The sequence below is a fragment of the Lampris incognitus genome, chromosome 16, assembly GCF_029633865.1.
Source record: "Lampris incognitus isolate fLamInc1 chromosome 16, fLamInc1.hap2, whole genome shotgun sequence".
Classification (NCBI taxonomy): domain Eukaryota; kingdom Metazoa; phylum Chordata; class Actinopteri; order Lampriformes; family Lampridae; genus Lampris; species Lampris incognitus.
In genome coordinates this window covers 10,299,751-10,322,859 of record NC_079226.1, presented here as the reverse complement: position 1 = coordinate 10,322,859, position 23,109 = coordinate 10,299,751, and the positions used below count along the sequence as shown (strand labels likewise).

The following is a 23,109-nucleotide window of genomic DNA, read 5'->3' as shown; positions in this document are numbered from 1 at the left end:
TAAAGATGGAGGGAAGAAAAAAAAACAGCCACCTGCCAGCTGAATGATTTCTGGCATGATTGTAAAATTCATGCAAATGAGTTTGTTCTCTCGAGATCCTAGCACAACAAAATACTGGAAATTATTAGCATGAGCCTAGCTGATTTTTTTTTTTTAAATATTAGGGTTCGAGGTGTTTCTCAAAGACTGTACTATATAGCATTTTGGAATGAAAAACGTTTAGCTATTTATAATAAACACACAACCCCATACTACACTTAATATATTAGAGCGCTTCACATGATACGTGCCCGTTCTCTTACTTTGAGTTAGAGCTCTGTCGTCTGCAGATGTTTTACATTCTCCTCTGAAAAGAACCGACGTGCTTGACAGGAGTTACAAATTTCACATGAACAGCTCTAAAACCAGCTTTGCTCATCAGAAAGTCTTGCCTTAAACACAGGGGCAAAAAGAAACAAAATTACTAAAGCAGCCATATTCAGATCCAAAACACGAAGTACATCCTCAAAAAATGCTATCAGCTAAAGACAGATCAAGAGGAACAGAACAGTGAGGTGGTGAGAGAAGGTGTGTGTGTGTTGTGTGTCCTTCAGTCCCATCCCTTTGTTGGAAGACGAGGCTCCCCATTTAGTTGACTAGGCAAGGCTCCAGTCAACAAGTGAGCAGGGTGGGAACTTGGCACCATAGCCATTTTAAAACACACTTTGGACAGGGTCGCAACGGGCACCGTGAGTGTTCCTTGCCTAGGACCAAAAAAAAAACAAAACTGCTAGCTGCAAAAATAAAAACAATGTCCTCCAAAAACCACACCAGAGCGAAGTGCCCGGCATTCCATAAGAGCAGTCAACACATTATCACCAGTCACCCCATGGTGCCCATGGATCTCAACCGCGGACATAGCTGTTAGCCAGGAAACAACAGTGGTAACTGATCAGTGAAATTCATTGCCTTTGATTTTCACCAGCCATCGTCAGCCATGTTAGGGCTTAAGCCCCACCCTGCTTGGAAGGCTGTCCAATGAGTGAACAAGTGCATAAGTAGCTCTCTTGAAGCAACGCAGGAAGTAACCATGGCTCAACCGAGGGTGTGTGTGTGCGTTATGTATGAGGGATGACCCATCAACCGGAGTAGTTCACAGACAAATTCCAAGTCGCCTAAGACGGGAGCAGTCGGACAGACAGATCAACACAGAGCAACGGTTTTTTTTTAAGGAAAGAAAAAAAAAAGTTTCCACAAGTTTCACAACTAAAGCTAGTAGCATGTGTCAGAACACAAACGAAGAGCCCTCTCCCTCCCTTTCCTTTTCCTGCCTCCAAAGCCAATAACTCAAACCAGCCTGCTTATCCTGGTGTAGTTGTGAGCAGGATAATTACGGCTGGATTCAAATACACACCGGCCCCATTCAGGCGGGGGGATACAGCACAGAAACAAAAGAAAAATCACTCTATACACAGAGCAGGGCAGGGAGAAACGATGACGTAAACGAAACAGAAATCCAAGTTACATCATACAGAGGCTTGAAATACAGGAAGTTATACCAAGGTAAGGGAGCGACATCGAGCTCTGAATGCAAGTTGTGGGCCAGGCTGAGCTGAGCAGAGCCGGGCCAGACCAGACCCGACCAGACCAGGAAGAATGACTCAGTTAACCAGACAAGTTCTGTCTGGTTTCAAGACTTCAAGAGCCAACATCTAAGTTCAGTGGACAACTCTTTAAAAGGTCACATATAACTGTTATTCGAGCTATTTGGCTAGCTGGGTAATTAAGGGGGAAAGCAGGAAAACGGGGCTCTCATCTTCGATTCAAAAAAGAAAAAAAGAAACCACTGAGACTTTAAAAAAGAAACTTTAAATACTGGAATAAAAGAAAATCAATACAGTTCAGTTCACATCAGTTCACATCAACACAATTTATAGAGTGATTTACGTTTTGTTGTCAGGTCTTACTTAGGCCTGACTTTGGCCTGGGGTTTAGGTGTGGCAGGTGAGGTCTGGTCTATCTTACGCTTGGCTGGTTTTTGTCTGACCCTGGTCTCGGCCCAGCTCAGGCTGTGTCATGAGGATTTGTCCTCCTTGACTACAGGCCCACACTGAAGGCCTGCAGCTCACGGTGGAAGTGCTGGGTGGGTTCAGACAGGACCTCGTTAGAATCAAGACAAGGGTGCCAGACCCGGCCCAGGCCCAGGGACACCTCCTTGACCAGATTGCGGAGGGGGTCGCCCTCCACGTACGCAGACTGGTCTGGGTCAAACTCGATGCTCTCCGCAGACACGGCCAGGAAACTGAGACTGGAGCCACGCAGCCGAGAGATGGCCACCAGATTATGGGACCAAACTGTGTAGCCTGGTGAGAGAAGGGGAAAAATAGAAGAAGAAAAGAATGCCAGTTGAATGAATTGTGGGTAATTCTATTAGTTTCAATAGGCTTTAACAGTGGTTCTTTACTGGAATGGGCATTAAAATTGTCTCTTACTGTGGGCAGCTTTGAACTACTGTGTCATGTGGCACCAAGGAAAGAATGAACAATATTTGAATTTGTATTTGGGATTAGGGTTTTATGCCATCAACTAGTTGCCCTCCCACGTCATCCAGCTGGAACTTTGACCGGCTTCCAGTGGCACAAAATGCCTGCAGGTCAAGCAGCATCTTGTGAAGGCAAGCAGTGATGAGACAGCAATATTTGGCAAAATGTCAACATCAACTGAAGTGCATGGGACAAAAAGCACAACAATGAAATTGCACAAAACTCCTCGATGTGTTCAGGATGCGGCCTCCCTTACAGGCAATCTGTTCTCCAGGTATTACTTCTAACTCTGCAGCTAAAACCTGGAGCACAGGCTGCATCCTCAACATCGCCACACAAAATAACTGCTGATGAGGGATAGGTATTGTTACAATTTAATCAATACTGATATCTATTGATACCCTTATCAATACAGTACGCACCTAGTAGAGAGTATTCATTCATTATCCAAACCGCTTATCCTTACTCAAGGTTGTGGGGATGCTGGAGCCTATCCCAGCAGTCACTGGGCGGCAGACAGGGAGACACCCTGGACAGGCTGCCAGACCATCACAGGGCACACACACACACGCACACTTTCACACCTAGGGACACTTTAGTACGGCTGATTCACCTGACATACATGTCTTTGGACTGTGGGAGGAAACCGGAGCACCCACAGGAAACCCACGCAGACACAGGGAGAACATGCAAATTCCACACAGAGGGCGACCTGGGATGATCTCCAAGGTTGGACAACCCCAAGGTTGGACAACCCCAGGGTTTGAACCCAGGACCTTCTTGCTATGAGGTGACCGCGCTAACCACTGCGCCACCGTACTGCCTTCAATTCAATATCCCCTGTCCAAAGACATGTAGGTCAGGTGAATCAGCCATACTAAATTGTCCCTAGGTATGAATGTGTGTGTGTGTGTTGGCCCTGTGATGGCCTGGTGGCTTGTCCAGGGTGTCTTCCTGCCTGCTGCCCAATGACTGCTGGGATAGGCTCCAGCATCCCCGCGACCCTGAGAGCAGGATAAGCGGTTTGGATAATGGATGTATGGATATAGTATATATCTATATATCTCTTTATCTCTCTCTATATATGCGTATATATAAAATGATATTAATAATACTTAATATTCCGCTCTTCATTTGTTGAGCACTTTTATCAACACCATTGTCAGTTACCGAAAAAAAAAACCCCGCTATATATATATGTAGCGTTTTTTTCCGAAACCGTCAATGGTGTTGAGTGCTCAAGTAATGAGGAGTGGAATATCAACACGGATACAGGAAAAGATTTTAATGCATTTTCCTGTAACCATGATGACATATATATATATATATATATATATATGAGATTTTCTTTATCCCATAAGCAGTTATATTTTTAAACAGTTACCACTCCGGAAGACCCCAGGGACATGATTACAGTCTGTAGCACAGTGGGGTTGGGTAGTGATGGAATTAACCACTTTTTAACTCTTCTCCTTTCATTTGTGTGTCTATATATAATGATGTTAGCTGTATTTTTTCGTATTTACCCAATGTGCCCCTCGGGGATTAATAAAGTATTCTGATTCTGACTGTAGTTGGTTGATATTTTGCGTAGCAACCTTATAGCTTGTGTGGCATATGCAAAGGGCTACTTTGCTATAGCAAAGTGTGACAATTATTCTCATTTGATAATCATTTGTTTGCTGAAACAAACATTTGAATACAGTAAAAACCACCTGTAGTGCTCAAACCCCCCCAGGCCGACTGATCGCTACAAGTGGACTTCTGTTTTTCCCTCCAGATGACCATGTAATCGGCATGCCTACAGTTAATAAATACTGTATAATGAAATAAAAAGATCACTTCTCTATCTTACCGAATTTAACTGAATGAGAGACAGCAGCCTGCTATTGGCTATTGTACTATAACAAAATATCTGCTGCTTCAAATTGGAATTTAAAAAATAGACTGTCAGGCACAGGCAGCATTGCCTAAATTAGGCCCCGGCTTGGGCCTAAAAATACGAAGCCCTGAGAGGCAAGTGAAAAATGTATTTTTTTTAATTTTTGGTTAGGATCTTTCCCTCTCCAAGTGATTGTTGTTGTAATACTCATTTTGGCCACAGGTGTCCTGAAGTGCACCACTTCCCATGTTCTAAATAGCCCAGTGAGCGCCAACTGGGATTTCCATGTTCATTTCTAGTTGCAAAATGGGTGATATTCGGTCCGAACATCTAGGACCTCTTTTCACCCTCTTTTCAACCAGCTAAAATGTGGTTACAACCTCAACGTGTCACAAAACACAAATTTGTTCAATTTCCGTATGAACACACTATTTTTACGGAGTAATGCTAGACATGAGTATAATTTATCGTATGAAAATAAAAATTTCACCATAGCAAAGTCTTTTCAATAGAAAAATGCTCAGTGGGAGGACTAAAAGCATTCACGTTTTCTTCCAGGTGAGCTTTAATTCCTTTATTTCTTCATTAGTTATTAAAAATGAAATTAAGCCGGTAGTCCGCGGTGGTGTAGCGGTCTAAGCATCGGCTTTGTGTCGATGCAGTTGCCCACTGGGGACTGGGGTTCGCGCCCCGGTCTCGTCAGATCCGACTATGGCTGGACTCGATGAAGCGGCAATAATTGGCAACGCTGTCTTCGGGAGGGGGGCGGAGTCGGCCTGTGTTCGTCACGTGAATGCGTCTCTGGGTGTGTCGGAAAAAGCAGTGGTTCGGCCTGGAGTCGCCTTGTCACGAAAGTGGCGAGGCGTCTCCTTCGAGACTGCCGGCCGGAGAGATGCAGTTGGCGAACGCACGCAGTACGAGGGTGGGTGTTTGAATTAAAATAGGGATCGATTGGCCACTAAATTGGGAGAAAAAGGGAAAAATCAGAAATAAATTTATAAAAAATGAAATTAAGCCTCTGCCACTTTAGGCTATTTGGTGATTTCGGAGGTGGATTTTCAGAGAAAAGATGGCGCCACTCAGTGTCATGAGAGTAAGTGAAATAATAAACATTTTGACGTTAGATTTCCTGAATTGCCTTGGATTTTTAAAAAAAATTTCCAATGTATCAACGACCCAAAATGATTAGCTTTATTATAAGAATGTTTTGTTTCGTCTGTGATGACTTTGATTAGTACAAGCGGTTTCAACTGTACATAACAAGCAGGTCATCTCCTGAGTAGGCTTTATATCAAACACTGCCTCTCTATCCAGCATTATCATAGTTCTCTACTAGCCTACTACATGTTGGCACTGACACCAGAGCAACGTAAAAAGAAAAGGAGCACGTACTGTTTGATAAACATTATTTACCATGCTACAGGTTCAGGAACTGTAGGTTACAAGCACAATTTCCACGCTGACAGCATTAAATCGTAATTTTCCTGAAAATTACATAAATTAGCAATAATGCCAGATGAAATGCATTAGTATGGCATCTTCAGTGCATCACAGCAAATAAGAGAGGAAAAAAATCTCTATTTGATTGCTTATGTATCTGCTAGGTAGCACAATTACACAGAGCTACGAGCCCCGAGTAATTATCTGTGAACAAATTATAACCGTTTCAGTGGCAACTGCAAAGTGGAACACCCATAACGTCCAGTTTCAAACCATTCAGAAAACCAGTAAATAACTGGCACTGGCTCTGAAACGCCAACTCCACTAACAACGTGGCCTGAAGCTCAGCAAAACAAGTCCACAGAACAGCTGCATGCTGCTACCTGAGTGCACATGAATTTGCTTTTAGGTGTTCATAAGCAAGACTGAAAACTATATTTTCAATAAATGCCACGGCAGCAGGAGATATGGTGCCTGACCCTATAAATTCAGACAAGTCTAAACCTGTTCGGGTCATTTAGACCAGCCTAACCATCACATGGCTTGTTAGCCTATACGTTCACTGAATGTAGTATTGGAATGTCACGTGCAATGCATCTTAGGATATTTCATTTATTTATTTATTCTATTAACTTATGTGAATTTTTATCCTTCGCCTGGACCTCGTGTGTCTGCATGCACGGCCACACGAGGGCGCCATTGTGCATCTCTTGCCCATGTACTGATCTGTCTTTTGTCTCTGACAAACTGCTGATTGCCGCTTGTCTGTGAGTTGTGAATGGTCTGGGTGGATTGTGAAATTGAATTGCCCTTCTGGGATAAATGAAGTTGTCTGAATCTGGATCTGAATAACCTGCTATACACACCCTGTTAGATATCATGAACATTCGCACGGGCAAACCAGCAGACTAAATGAGTTGCAAAGAATAAATCCAACCAAAACAACCTAAACTCGCCATGTATTACTGAAAACAGTGAGCTGTATAAAGCTTCGGGGGGGGGGGGGCCAGTATGAACCAGATTCAACCCCAGTAAACTAGCTTGGCTCACCATGTATCACCAGCACGGACAGCCGAGTGCACCTCCACGCCAAGAGAACCAAGGGGTCTTCATTGCGGTTGACACTCAGGTCAGGAAAGTCGGTGTCGTCCCTCAAGAGCAGGAAGTGAGTCAGCGTCTTGTTGTACTGCTGAGAGATGAGCTCCAAGGCTGCGTCCGTCACCAGGGTCCTGTAGCTGTCGAGGTGCAGGCGCTCCAGAGGCAGGCTGGGCTTTAGGACCCTGAGGAGCTCTGAGCTGTCCACCTCCATCGCCATGATGTACACACGCAGGTTGGCGCTCATGCGAACCTGGGACAGAACGAGATCGCCCAAACTCATCTTCACAGGTAAGGGGACACACACATCTCTACTGTTTGACTCTTGGAGGCTAGAGATATTTGATCTTACTGGTGCTGTTACCTTTATATATATAAGATCATCTGAACTTCTGATTTTAATTGTCCTTTGGCATCAATGTAAAAAAACAAAAACGCTTTGAGATTGTAGCCATACTGCCAGGCCGAATGCCGCCATGGTCATGATAGGAATTTCAGAGCCAGCATTTTTCTAGATCGTGGATCACAATGCGGCAGATCACAGTAAAACCAAGTTTTTTTCTCTCTGAAACAGTAAAATCAAGACAAAAAACTAGGAAAGCACCGATTTACCGGTTGTATATCTGTATCGGCCAATATTCGCCTAGTTGACTGCCATCAGCCTATTGGCAAATAGATGACATTCACCAATGGCGGTGTCGAATGTTTATCTGTTGCGCTGCATCAATTTTGTGCTGGCTAAATGTTGTGTTGGTTATTTGCGGTCTGACTCGGGCAACAGAAGCCTACCCAGCTTCAGATTCGAAGAAGATCCAATAGGTGGTACTGCAATACTGCTCATAAACAGCCACTGGCTGGATGCAACTCTAAGAGGGCAACGGGTGCCGTGTGCACATGTGGTTTGTTTTCAAATAAAAGTGGAGGAAGATGTCGGCCGTGTGGGAGAATTTCACCGTCTCGCAGGAAGATCAGCGATATGCAATGGGAATAAATAGCAAACACTGGTCTTCACATCAGCCAATTGGTATTTTAGGGCGTTTTCATATAAGGTATGACTGCTTCATACCGTGCTTGAGTGCAATAAACATCAAGATATGAATTAAATATCAAACAATGAACAGCAATCTACACCATTCATTTTCAATTACCTGCATTCTTTCAAACATTAAACAATCCAGTTCAGCCTCAATGCCAAGTCGCTCAAACTCATGAGGACATCTATCTATCTATCTATCTATCTATCTATCTATCTATCTATCTATCTATCTATCTGTATATATATATATATATATATATATGTGTGTGTGTGTGTCCATTTCACCACTGATGTTGACATTATTGTTACACTACCAAAGCCTTCCAGTCATCCTCAGTAGCTGTCCCCTCTAAGGGTTTGACTTCCAGGGCGGCACCGTTGAGCAGCAAGGAGAGGCGATGCAGGGGAGTGCGGCGAGGAGAGGCCAACAGACCACACAGCTCTGAGGTCAGGTCAGAGAAGTCCAGGGCGAGAGAACGCAGGTTAGAGAGCCGGTCCAACTCTGACGGAGAGATGAGTGGAGCTGGGGAGATGCGGAGAGAGAGAGAGAAGGAATCAGAATCAGAAACACTTTGTCATTTTCATTTCATGCACTTGCGCACATGAAATGACACGAAACATCGTTCCCCAGCCCACAGCAGTGCAACACAAAAACACATCCAAAAACTACAAGAACACATATATCCAAACTAACACATACACTCACTGGCCACTTTATTAGGTACACCTTGCTAGTACCGGGTTGGACCCCCTTTTGCCTTCAGAACTGCCTTAATCCTTCGTGGCATAGATTCAACAAGGTACTGGAAACATTCCTCAGAGAGTTTGGTCCATATTGACATGATAGCATCACGCAGTTGCTGCAGATTTGTCGGCTGCACATCCATGATGCGACTCTCTCGGTCCACCACATCCCAAAGGTGCTCTATTGGATTGAGATCTGGTGACTGTGGAGGCCATTTGAGTACAGTGAACTCATTGTCATGTTCAAGAAACCAGTCTGAGATGATTCGAGCTTTATGACATGGCGTGTTATCCTGCTGGAAGTAGCCATCAGAAGATGGGAACACTGTGGTCATAAAGGGAGGGACATGGTCAGCAACAATTCTCAGGTAGGCTGTGGCGTTGACACGATGCTCAATTGGTACTAAGGGGCCCAAAGTGTGCCAAGAAAATATCCCCCCACCATTACACCACCACCACCACCAGCCTGAACCGTTGATACAAGGCAGGATGGATCCATGCTTTCATGTTGTTGACGCCAAATTCTGACCCTACCATCCGAATGTCGCAGCAGAAATCGAGACTCATCAGACCAGGCAACGTTTTTCCAATCTTCTATTGTCCAATTTTGGTGAGCCTGTGCGAATTGTAGCCTCAGTTTCCTGTTCTTAGCTGACAGGAGTGGCACCCGGTGTGGTCTTCTGCTGCTGTAGCCCATCTGCCTCAAGGTTCGACGTGTTGTGCGTTCAGAGATGCTCTTCTGCATACCTCGGTTGTAATGAGTGGTTATTTGAGCTAATGTTGCCTTTCTGTCAGCTCGAACCAGTCTGGCCATTCTCCTCTGACCTCTGGCATCAACAAGGCATTTTCGCCCACAGAACTGCCGCTCACTGGATATTTTCTCTTTTTCGGACCATTCTCTGTAAACCCTAGAGATGATTGTGCGTGAAAATCCCAGTAGATCAGCAGTTTCTGAAATACTCAGACCAGCCCGTCTGGCACCAACAACCATGCCACGTTCAAAGTCACTTAAATCACCTTTCTTCTCCATTCTGATGCTCGGTTTGAACTGCAGCAGATCGTCTTGACCATGTCTACATGCCTAAATGCATTGAGTTGCTGCCATGTGATTGGCTGATTAGAAATTTGCGTTAACGAGCAGTTGGACAGGTGTGCCTAATAAAGTGGCCGGTGAGTGTATATCTAAACTTAAAAAAAAAAAAAATCTCTGCCCAGGAGAACGAACGCCAGCCAGGCTGACTGTTGGAACTGCTGGTCTGCATGGGCTACCAGTTAGCTTAGCCTGCCCCGCTTTAGCGTCCTGTCAGACCGCCCTCGGTGTTTCCTCTTCGGGCACAGCTCCAGTCAGGGCCGTGGTCCTTGGGCCCACAGGGCGCAGCAGACCAGGCCCCCTCAGCCAATCAAACGCCAGCTCTGCCAACCAGACACCTTCAACACAGCTCCCTGCACTCCACACGACACTAAAAACACAGTCAAGGCTAGGCGAGGCCACCGCCAGACCGCCCTCGGTGTTATCAGAACTGCTGGTCTGCGTGGGCTAGCAGTTTGCTTAGCCTGCCCTGCTTCCGCGTCCTGCGGGATCACACTCGGTGTTTCCTCTTCGGGCACAGCTCCAGGCAGGGCCGTGGTACCTGGGCCCACAGGACGCAGCAGACCAAGCTCTCCTAGCCGATCCAGCACCAGCTCTCCCAGCCATCAAACGAAGACAAAGACAGACGCGGACGTGGACAAAGACACTGCATGGACGGTACTGGGTGAGGCTGCCGCAAACAGGAATTTGTGCTGCCGTCTTCCCACATCAGTACTGGGTGAGGCTGCTGTAAACGTAAATTTGTGCCGCCATCTTCCATCTTCTTGTAAAGAGATCAGATAAGGGAGAAACAACAGAGATGAAGGGGGGACGCGACAGTGCAGTGGCTATCTTAAATTGTTATACATACAAAAGGCGCTGTTAATGACCTGCTAATTACTGTAATCAGTCATTAAGAAAGTATGACACATGAGAACTACGATAAAATTCATCAAAATGGAGTATAAAACTGAACTGACTGAGTGGCGTCTCAGCAGAAAAGTAGTAGAAAAAACAAATAGGGAAGATAATATCTCGCTCACGTTCAACTCCTAGCTCTCCCCAAACATGAATTAAGACCCACCTTCCCATTTGAGTCAAAGATAGAATTTAAAACTGAATCTTCATAACGTAAACGAAGGTAACGTATGGTCAGTTGAGATGGCGAGACAGAAATCCTGACAGACAGACAGCTTGTCAGCCATATACTGGTCTTAACTAAATGGATGCCAAGAAGACCGGTTGAGTTGTTGTCGGGTAGCAGCACAGTAGGGTTGGGGGGGGGGGGAATCGATACAGTGTAATACCACGATATTTTGTGTGGTAATATTGTATCAATACATGGATGCCAAGTATCGATCCTTTATTATATAAATAATATGGCAGTTTTTTTTTTATGACAGTGCTGGTCAGTCTGTCTGCTTGACAATCCCATTTTGCGGCAATAAAAATGATAGAACTGAGATGAATAGACAGAATTTTGATATTATTAGAGAAAACAGATATTGACAAAGTTTTCCTTTGGGGACATAACTTGCAGTTGTAAGAAGGTAATAAATCACAATATATTGCAATATATGTATTGCAATACTCAGCATATTGCAAAATGTTTAAAATCTCAGTACTATCATATCATGACTTGAGTATCTTGGTAATATCATATCGTGGGCCCTCTGGTGACCCCCCCCCCCACATAGCACAGAGGGAGAACAAAGGACCAACGAAGAAAAAAAATCTCTCTCTCTCTCACAAATACACACACACACATACATACATACATACATACATACCCATCTGGTGGTCTAGTAGGCTAAGGTGCTGCAGAGTCCCTGCTGAGGGGTTAGAAACATAGGCTAGGGAACAAGGAGTCACCAGGCCCACCATGAAGCTACAGGACAACCACCTCAACTGTCTGCTGTTGGACAACAGCTCCATGAACAACTGCTGAATTCTGCAGAGAGAAAGAGAAAGATGCAAAATGATTAAGGTGAACTGACAAAGATTACACAAGTTCACAACAGTCAGTGTGGTGTCATTATTTTAATTTTCTAATACATTTTTTTTTGGATTTTCCCTCCCCAATTGTACTTGGCCTATTAACCCACTCATCCGAGCCGTTCTGGTTGCTGCTTCACCCCCTCTGCCGATCTGGGGAGGGCTGCAGACTACCACATGCCTCCTCCGATACGCTTCTTTTCACCTGACAGTGAGGAGTTTCACCAGGGGGACATAGCGCGTGGGAGGATCATGCTATTCCCCCCAGTCCCAGTCCCCCCAAACAGGCTCCCCGACCAACCACAGGAGGCGCTAGTGTGGCAACCAAGACACATACCCACATCTGGCTTCCCACCCGCAGACACAGCCAATTGTGTCTGTAGGGATGCCCGACCAAGCCGGAGGTAACACGGGGATTTGAACTGACGATCCCCGTGTTGGTGGGCAACGGAATAGACCGCCATGCCCCCCGGAGGGTGTGGGTCATTTTTGACAAACAATCACCACCAAATTACCAACCAAAGATATTCTGCAAAGCCCCAGAAACATCCTTTTTCTTTTTTAGACCCCCCCCCCTTTTCTCCCCAATTGTATCCGGCCAATTACCCCACTCTTCCGAGCCGTCCCAATCTCTGCTCCAACCCCTCTGCCGATCCGGGGAGGGCTGTAGACAACCAAATGCCTTCTTCCACACATGTGGAGTCACCAGCTGCTTCTTTTCACCTGACAGTGAGGCGTTTTGCACCAAACCGGAGGTAACATGGGGATTCGAACCGCCGGTCCCCGTGTTGGCAGGCAACGGAATAGCCCGCCACGCCACCCAGACACCCCTCCCAGAAACATCTTGACTTTGAGAGTACCCGTCAAGTTTGTAGAGTCAAACTTTACACAGCTGCTTAATACAAAGAGTTAAGAGACCAAGAACTTGGTCTGCTGCATCTCCGCTGTGTGTGTGTGTGTGTGTGTGTGTGTGTGTTTCAAAAACTCAAATACTGTGGGGCGTCTGGGTGGCGTGGCCCCAGCCACTATTTGGGAAAGTACAGTAGTCGTGGTTCAGCTTACTCTTTGATCTTCTTGTCTCCCTGGTGTATTTGGTCCAGATAGGAGCTGTCCAACAGACCCTCCTGGTGGAGGATGCAGGTGTCGCCAAACAGACTCAGCTTCTGAAGGTTTCTATGAGGGACAGAGATGAGAGCGGGGGATGAGGATTGTGAGGGACAGAATGAAAGAAAGGGGTGAATTGAGTGCTGAAACAAAATCCTCATCCGAACACATTTTTGTGGACTAAAGCTACAACCCTGAAGGTTGTTGATTCTGTCTTACCTTACAGACACCTATGGACATCATGGTAATTACAGCAATTTGTCTATCATCAAACTAACAAAACAAGGTTGAAACTGGGTTTTAGCTATTGATGTTGTTGGTAAAATCTTCTATGACCCCTTACAACCTGCCACATCTCTTTTTCTTTCCTCAAATTTGTTTTAGATTTGCCATCCACCCATTATCCTGCACTCAGGGTCGCTAGGATGCTGGGTCATTGGGCGGCGGGCGGGAAGACACCCTGGACAGGCTGCCAGGCCATAACACAGGACCGACACACACACACACATTCACACCTAGGGACAATTTAGTACGGCCAATTCACCTGACCTACATGTCTTTGGACTGTGGGAGGAAACCGGAGCACCCGCAGGAAACCCACGCAGACACGGAGAACATGCAAATTCCACACAGAGGACGACCTGGGATGACCCCCAAGGTTGGACAACCCCAGGGTTTGAACCCAGGACTTTCTTGTTGTGAGGTGACCATGCTAACCACCGCGCCACTCTTGTTTCAGATTTTCAACAACACAAATGTAAAACTAAAATGTTTGAAGTTTCAATAGTGTCAAGTATAACAGCCATTGAAACAGAACATGTATGTAGACTGCAGTACAAATATTTGAATAATGCAGTAAAGGCAAAACTAAAATCAAAAGTAAACATAAATAGACAAAAATATATGTTGGTCACCATATAAAATTAAAGATAAATACTGAATTCACATGATAGAAAAAAATGACATCCCATACCCAACAAAAGTGGTCACAAACCTTCAATTAAAGCTGTTACTTCAGAATAGCAGCCAACACCAAACCCTCAGCATGTGCAAAAAAATGGCCCCATGTTTTATTAAATTTGGCAAAAGAACCATTTATAGAACACCTAATCTCTTCTATTTCAACGAAGCCCAAAATGTTCTTGATTCATGAAGAATTGGGGGGGAGGGTGCAGATGGAATCAGCAGTGTGAGGCGGAACCCTAAACAGTGCTGTGATGCCGCTGGTTCAAATCGCGTCTTAATACAATCTGGAATTGAGTTAAAAGATTTCTCGGAAGGGCATGACCAAAACATATGGATGTGGGGTAGCAGGGACTTGGCGATGTCTATCACACATAGGGTCAACATCATTATAAATCCTAGAAAACCTGACTTTGGTGACGTGTGTACGGTGAAGGATTTTGTATTGGGTCAGTGCATGTCTAGTGCAAATAGATGAGTGAACCTGACGCAGAATGACATCCCACAACTCCTCTGAGATCTCCTCCCATTGAGTTCTTATGTTATGAAAAGAGGCTGGGAGCAATGAGTGGACAAGACCATACAGGCATGAGATCCTACCCTTTATGAAAGGAAATGGAGTCAATAGGTGAGGCCTCCAAGAGATTGGGAAAATGGGCGCTCAAATGACAAACAAAGCTGCGGATCTGTAGGTACCTAAAAAAATTCTGTCTGGGTAAAGGGAACTTCTCAGTAAGCTGCTGAAAGGATGCAAAAGTATTGTCAAAAAATGTCTCAGTGCCAGAGTTGGACCACAAGGAGAACGCTCTATCAATCAGAGAGGGCTGAGAACCTGGATTAGCTGGTATAGGAGCTAAGAAAGAAAAGGTCTGTAGAACAAAATAGCGTTGGAATTGCTCCCAGATCCTCAAAGTAGACTGAACTAAGGCATTTTTAGAATAAGGAGAGGAAGAAAAGTTAAGGAGTGAAGGTCAGCGAGGCAGGTTTAGTGGAGAATGCCTCCCTAAGCAGCAATCAAGGAGGAGCAGGTGACCTCTCCAAATGGATCCAAAGCTGAATTACTCCAAGGTTGGCAGCCCAATAATAAAACCTAAAATTAGGCAAAGCCAAACCTCCAGGAGAACTCAGCCTCTGCAACAGCTCTCTATGAAGTCAAGGAACTTTCTTATCCCAAATAAACTCAGCGACTAAATATCTAATTTACAAAAGACATACTGGGGGAGAAAATGGGTATGCACTGAAAGAGATAGAATTTTACAATAATCCTGTAAAATTCCCCAACCAATAGAATGCCAGGTGTGTGCTGACCAATGAAATGATCCCTGCCTCGTTGCGGGCATGTTCGCTTTACTTCTTAAGAGCGTCCCTTACGGTCAGTTATTATGTCTTTAACCAGATTCATCCACTCCCGCCCTCCAAGGCTTTATTATATGTACTTCCCTTGCTTTCTTTACAACTTTTTAATAAAAGGACAGTTAATATATATACACCAGTGCATGTGCTTTTTATTACAATAGCTACATAAAATACCTGTATAGCACACCGGCCTCCGACGGGAGTCATCATAGACCAGATGGTGTACAAAACCAAACACAAAACGCACTCACAACAAGAATAAAAACTCACCCCCACCTGCTGCAGCTGAAGCATCACCCCAAACAAGACGTGTGCAAAACCCAATAATTACCAGAATCAGAATCATGTTTATTGGTCATGTAGGTTTGCACATACATGGAATTTTACTCCGGATTTGTGGCTCTCTCAGTGTACTTAACATAGAATAACAACACTACAACACAATAATCTTCAGATATATACACAAGGACTGACTTATACAGGTGGAATAAGAGGTGATAAAGCGTAATGGTGCAGAGAATATATCAGACATGCTGAAATAGATGTTAGCAGGTTACTTACATACATGCCTGAGGTAGATGGACATGACAGAGTGTACCAGTATACGTACAATGTACAGTACAGTATATACAACATGTACAGTAAAGTATATACAACATGGTTGGATTTATTGACTCAGTATCAAGCATTCATTTGAATGACAGCCTGCGGAAAGAAACGGTTTTTATATCTGGCTGTTTTGAGGTACAGCGCTCTGTAGCACCTGCCAGAGGGGAGGAGTTTGAACAGGTTGTGACCAGGGTGTGATGGGTCTGCAGTGAGGTTGCCTGCCTGTTTCCTGAGCCTGGAGGTACATAAGTCCTGAATGGAGGGCAGGTTGACACCAAAGATTTTTTTCTGCAGCCGTAACTGTCTGTTTTAGTATGTCCCTGTCCTGTTTGGTGGCCGATCCAAACCAGACAGTGATGGATGTGGAGAGGACAGACTGGATTATGGCAGAGTAGAAATGAATCAACAGTTCCTGAGGCAGGTTGAATTTGTTGAGCTGGTGGTGAAAGTACATCCTCTGCTGGGCCTTTTTGACGATTGTGTCTATGCTGGATGCAGCATCGACGAATAATGTCATTGCTTCCATGAAAAAAATGTACTCTAATAATAACAGGCCGGGGTGTTGCACCATCCTTGGGGTTAGGTCGAAGAGTGCGATGTGCTTGGTCGAGCAGGGGTTCATCATGTCTAGGCCGAGGGTGTCCTTCAACAGCTGGGCAATGAATTAGGTTGGGCATGCGCCCTCAGTCCCCTCCAGCACCCCGACCAACCATATATTGTATTGTTCCCCCTCAATCTCCCCTCCAAGTCATCGCATTTGTCCGTCAGTAGTTTTACATGAGCTTTAAGTGTGGAAACTACACGCCCCTTTTCGCTCTTTGCTCCAATAAGCTTGGTACCCAGCAGAACTTTGGTCAACTTTCCCCTTTGCTGTTATACTTAGATGTGCTATGTGCTAGGCTCGCCTATGTTGAAAAGACAACCAAATTCTGAAGATGGTTAAAAGATGTGTCTGGGGGACCTGTAAAGGTGACACTCAATACCCTAACCATGTAGAATGTGTTCTGTTCATTCCATTTCCAAATCTGAAAACAAATTTTGTGCGATGTAAAGAGTGGATTAGACTGTGCGGCAGAACCCGCTGTCAGCTGAACATCAACACCATCACCAGACACCTACATCTGTTCAAAGGTAACATTACTATGTAAAGTCACATTACAGCGGTGTCACAATCTTCACAGACACATTACATCACATGTTAAGCTAGCTAATGGTAGCAAAACGCTAGCTAACTGGCTAGCTAAATCAAGAGGAGTTAACGTTAAAGAGATTTGGAAAAGGACATATAGGTTGGCTGGTGACATATTTTTAAGATGACATGAATTATCATTAGCCAGAAAAGCTCATGGCTAACGTGCCTTTATTTATATTATCTCTGTAAGGCTATGTGCCACCCGAAGTAACTTCTGGTGTTATTTATATATATATATGACGTCTAGCATCCCAATGGGAAAAGTTACTTTAGTAAAAGTTATCACCTAGTGCAGAAGCAATGTCAACTGATAGTCTTGTCATCCTCGGTCTCTACAAAAAGAATGTGTTGCTTCTCCCTTTTTCATTGAGACTGGAATGAGTTAGCCTCAAGTCATGTCATTTTGCCTTGTTCATAAAGGTGAACATCGCGAATATATCTTTCCAATGCATAGTGTAGTCCTTGCTGTCCGCTTCTTGAAGCTATATTGTCTGACCCCCAGAAACTATCTAATACACACTGCGGCACCCGGCTAAATGGAACCGGCATTGGCCACGTTTCTTTCTGTCAACCTTTCCGGCCTAGCAACAATGTCTAAAGGGAGCGGGGCTTTGGACTGGCTAATTCAGCAATGGCCTGGTCATGACAGTCAGGTTTTTGTTGCAAGAACTTGATGATATGTTTTAGCTCCTCTCTAACTGAAGAGATTTCAGCCTGCAGGTCAGAGGAAGAGTCAATTTTACTGTAAATCTCCCCTTTCAACAGATCTAGCATAACTTGTAGTTGTCCCAGATTAGAAGCACTCGGTGTCGGCAGCCTTCCTCAGCGGGGAAACAGGATCAGCCGAATGCGAGGCTTTCATGCAACCAGTATGTGCCGAGTCAGTTTTTGCGAACGAGGACAACACTGCTGGTCGAAAAATATTACAAAAGTACACCAAAGCAGTTCAAATGCAGCATATAGTAAAACAGCGGCCAAAAAAATATATAAAAAAGATTGTTTATAATTGAAAATTATTGAGCAATAGAGACACATCTTCCATTCTCAACAGCCCCCCCCCCCAACCTGCCACATCTGATGCTAGCCACATTGTCATTACTCTTCAAACTCACCACTACCTGCCATCATTCTTCCACATTTATAGGACAATACAGTTATCAGGACACAGTATTGTTTTCCCAGGTTAATTTCTACCCAGCTACAGTAAAATGCATTAATGTTTCGCATATTCTCGGATAAGCTAATGACTTACATACACCAGTAACAGAAAATATATTAAAAAATACTTGTTTGTGTGAAAATCTTCAGGGTTGTGGCTTTAAAACCAAACTTAATGGCCAGGAGGAAGATTGTGTGAGGATTGTTCAAGAGCCAACTTACTTTCAGTTATCTTCAAATTTCAAAATTTGAACATGATTTTCCATGCGATCCTTGACATTAATGAGCACAAATACTCCATCACAAACAAACTAGTTTCTTTTTGTTCATGACTGAAACTGATGTAAAGAAAGATCTGAATCCAGGTAGGATTTGCTTCCAAAAGCCAAACAAAATAACTAGCTGTTGAGAACTAAAAGCCTATTTTTTTTAAACAGTCATTCATTCTGTCAACATTTGTTTAGTTATGTCACTGTTGCTGCAGGTAGTGCACACAGCACATCACATGTTGGTTGGGGGATATTTAACATGAAAAAACAGGATTCATATCAGGGGTGGGGTTCAGCACTTTCAATTCAGCATAATCATTTCATGAATTAGATTTCTCTTTTGGTCAAAATCCAGCTGTTTGTGTTTTATTTTGGTCACTGCCAGCACTGCAGATATTAGAGTATACTTCAAGCACACACATATTTCTAATTCCTGTTTGTCACTTTGCCGATTCTGAGCAGAATGAGGTACCAAACCCTACATTTTCGATTCCCAAATGTAATTGGCAACTTCCCATCGGTCTGTAGGCAAATAGTTCAAGACTTTGAATCGTCATCTCCCCCAGCAAGGGCAGTGTGGTTGATGCACCGCTTGAATATTTTTACAGAGTGTAAATTGCAAAAATAAACTATGATAACAGATCATGTAGATAGCCGACAAAAAGTATAGGCCACCTGAACAGTACACAGCATCCCTTCTTGAAATATCCTGAACAGTACACAGCATCCCTACTTGAAATATAAGTCCATCCAACTCTGTAATCCATTTCAGCGACAAAACTATGAAATGTAAACTTAAATATGATTCACTTTACCTAGGAAATTAGCCAAAACTTCACCTCTGCAAAGAACTCAACACAAGTCACACTTGCGGTCACATTGCACAAATTGGACCAATGAGAACAAGGCCACATGTGTCTGAAGGCAATGAAAAGCGAGTTATCTCTCTATTTTTTTTAAAGATAGCACTGATGTAGCCATATGAAATTTGCTTTTCATCCATCTGATAGAGCAGGAGGAAAACAGAAAATAGATCTGACAGATGGAAAATTATTTGTTCATCATTCTAGAGAATGAAATAGCTTCAATTCAAGTAAAAAGAATAGCATACGTTCAAGGCAATCACGTGCTCAGTTGGCCAAGACACATGGCCGGGGAAAATTATGTGCGCCATTGTTCCTTCAGTTTTATCAGTTTGTAATGATTGGAAGCAGGTTTGGACTATCTGCAGCCCATATTTTTGGTTGCTCTATACCAACAGCAAAATCCTAAAAGGTTCTATCACTGAGGCCAGTTAAGGGCTTTACCTAGTAGTACAGGGATGCGTTGCTGGTACAGTTCTGGAATGTACCAGCATCCACCAGAGTAAGGAACTCCTATCACCATGTTTTTAGCAAGAAGTGGATCACTACAACTGATAGTGACGAAAACATGCTAGGTAAACCCAAATCCCTAAAGCGTATTCCCAATCACACCCTGCACTGCTAGAGAACATCCATGAGCTCAATTTCCTAAAAAGTGAATGAGAATATAAAATAAGTCACAAGTCCATTTCTGACGGGTCCTCAAATGACGGTAACCGCAATATTCTCCAACAGTGCCAATAAGACAAAGAAATTCAAAGCTGAATTTCTAAGGCCAGAATGCTAAAAGCTCCAACTGCCCTGAGAAAAGTTAGCACGTTAAATAGCACAAAGAAAGAACGCCCACACACTCAATTTTTAAGGTCCAAAGATGTTTTACTGCTGCAATATCCAATGTACGGATAACCGCCCATTTTGCTGCGAGTTACACCTGAACCCCAGTTAGTCTGGATGAGTACACACACATTACACGTCTGTTCCCTAAAACATTATCTGCACAACACTGGGTATGTTCAGGATTAACACTGTGCTGCAGTGTAGGTAATGACACAATGTTGAAGGACGTGAAGAAAAGCTATGCTTTGGAGTTTTGAAAAAAGGTTGGCAGTTCCTTTCATAGCTGGGCCACGTGGGCAGATATTTGGTACAAAATGCTCACTTGACAGACAGACAGACAGACAGACAGACAGACAGATAGATAGATAGATAGATAGATAGATAGATAGATAGATAGATAGATAGATAGATAGATAGATAGACAGACATCTTACAGATCCCAGGGTAGAATGTTGTACATCGCTGCAGGACAATACACAATAACAAAGCAGGAGCACAAACTTATAGTCAACACATGGCAATGGCACCATTAAACAATAATAAAAGCCCCTAAGACACATAACGTCCCGACCGACGGCAGTTGTGTCAAAGGGGACTTAAATCACAAGATAGAGAAGTCCAAACCCATATGCACAACTGCAAGTGCTGACATCAGCGAGTCCGAGCCCACCAAGCATTCTCTAGGCGCCACTCGTGCTGCATTGTTGTCGCCGGCGATGAAAACCGACGCGGGAGAGAATGGGGGGCCCGACTACAAAAGAACTGCAGACTCGCGTTTCACGGCGCACCGACGCCATAAACCACAAATAAAACGACCGCTCGGGGAAAATTGCGTCCCAAGTACCGCGACGAAAAGCGGTTCAAACCTGCACCTACCACCGGCCTGGAGATCAGCAACCCCATCACCGCCAGAGGGTGAACTCTGTAGGCGTCGCCGAGAGGCACCATTTGCCTACTCGTCTGGGCGCCTTCACGTCGTGTAACGCGCCCCCCCCCACAGCAGCCCCCCCCCACCACCGCATCACATTGATATCTATATAGTTTGATGCTGGCTTGCCAACGTCAAACGCCAAATGACGTCACCGCCTGTCGGCGTTTGTTTATGGCTAATAAAGCCGCGCTAGCTAGCCGACTTATAGCCTAGCCTTTAGCGCGCACCAGGAGCCGCATTCGACGCGGTCCTCGGGACGAAATACACGAATAAAGTAGAACCCCCACACCCCCACCCAAAAAACGGGCCGTTTTTGGTGGCGTCTACCTGTTGTTGCGGACGCTGGTGAACACGCACAGCATCTGGTCCAAGTAGGCCGCCATCGCGTCCTTCCACCGCTGCGAGGAGCCCGGCTCGCCGTCGAGGGCGGGCCGGTCCGCTCCGCCCGAAGCCGGGCCGCGGCTGAGCGGACTCAGGTACCCGTCCACGGGCGACAGCTCCAGCTGCAGCTCCCGGGCGAAGGAGCCGAACTTCCGCATGAGGAACTCCAGCCTCGGGGTCTCCTCGGCGACGGAGCCGCCCCCCACCCGCAGTTTAAGCTCGGTCCACAGGGCGGGGTAGAAGAGGCACTCCCTCCAGCGGGAGCACACGACCGAGGCCCGCAGTTTGTCCCGGTCGGGCAGGAACGAGAAGATATGGACGATCAGCTCGCTGGGCAAAGCCATGGCTCCGACACCCCCGCACAGAGCCATGGCGAGCTCGTCGCGCGACAGCCACTTACGAGTTTGACGAGTGTTTTTTGTTTTTTTCGTTTTTTGTTTTTTAAAAAAAAACAAAACCGTTATTAGAAGAAAACGAACCGGCGCGACACGCACGCTACGCACGCACCTCACTGACGCGCACCTCTTGCCCTGCGCCACAGCTTTGACTTCGGCACCGCCGGCCCGCGCCACTCCGCGCTCATGCACGGGGGGGGCGGCGGCGGGGGACGCGAATAAAACGATGAATATCATAAATTACATCGCCGCCGGTTTTAGACGACGTGGAAAGAGCACGACAACTCCTGTGTGGAGGATTTAAAAAAAAAAAATTATAACGCAACCGGGGACGTTAGCCGTCTGCGATTCCAGCGTGAGGTGATGACACACTTCTGCCGGACGCCGATGGTTTCGTCCGAGACGCTGCTATTTTTGCCATACCGCAGTACGCCGCGGGGCGGCGCTGTCGCCGGGCAGCGGATATCCGGGGCTAACGCACGACCCTCGTCTCGCACTCCGCAGAGACGCGCCGCCCCCCCCCCCCTTTACGGCAACGCAGATGCGGAGCCCCAAGGGTAGTGTGGAGGCATTAGGGGCATTAGGGATGAACCTGCCCAGCGTGGGGTGGCTGTGTGCACGCCGAGGTACTCTGCACGGGTTTATTAGGAATATACCTCGGTGTCATGATTAGTACAGCTTTCACTTTTTACCGTATTCGATGTCTTATTATACAAGCCCACAGACCGAGCTACAATACACTGTATATCTGTGGTGTATTGGATCGAGCACTCGGTGCTCGATTGTGTTGGACTGTCACCACTACTGAGTTCTGTAATACACTGGTCGAGCCTAGTGGTGTGTGACGTCTCCGTCAGTAAAGATCAGACTTGTGCCGCGTCCTCGTCTCTGTGTACTTATATATATAATAGTGATGAAGTTAGTAACCCACGAATAGTAACACTACAATAGTGTACATAAGAGAAGTCACAATATCTATTTTCCCTTTCTTTCGGCTGCTGCCGTTGGGGGTCGCCACAGCGGATCGCCACCCCGCCCTGTCCTCCGCAGCTTCCTCTGCCACGCCAGCCACCCGCCTGCATGTCCTAAATCAGTGTTTCCCAACCCAGTCCTCAAGGACCCCCCTATCCTGCAGATTTCCTTTGCAACCCCGAATTAGGTACCTGTTTATAGTTATTCAACCAATCAGCAGTGAGTGTCAGAGTTTGCACACCTTGCATAATTAAGTGCTTTGAGATGATTGGTCGAGTAAGTACAAGCAGGGCTAC

General features: G+C 45.3%; 1 protein-coding gene across 1 annotated transcript; it reads right to left on the bottom strand.

The window, feature by feature from the left end:
- Positions 1–22,229, bottom strand: LOC130126432 (F-box only protein 33). The gene is made up of 6 exons (XM_056295946.1): positions 21,393–22,229; positions 12,846–12,956; positions 11,579–11,739; positions 8,290–8,498; positions 6,895–7,192; positions 1–2,342 (listed from the first exon to the last, which is right to left on the bottom strand). Exons 1-6 carry the CDS (start codon positions 22,076–22,078, stop codon positions 2,077–2,079), a joined length of 1,731 nt encoding a protein of 576 aa, XP_056151921.1. The 5' UTR covers positions 22,079–22,229; the 3' UTR covers positions 1–2,076.
- Positions 22,230–23,109: the final 880 nt, after the last annotated feature.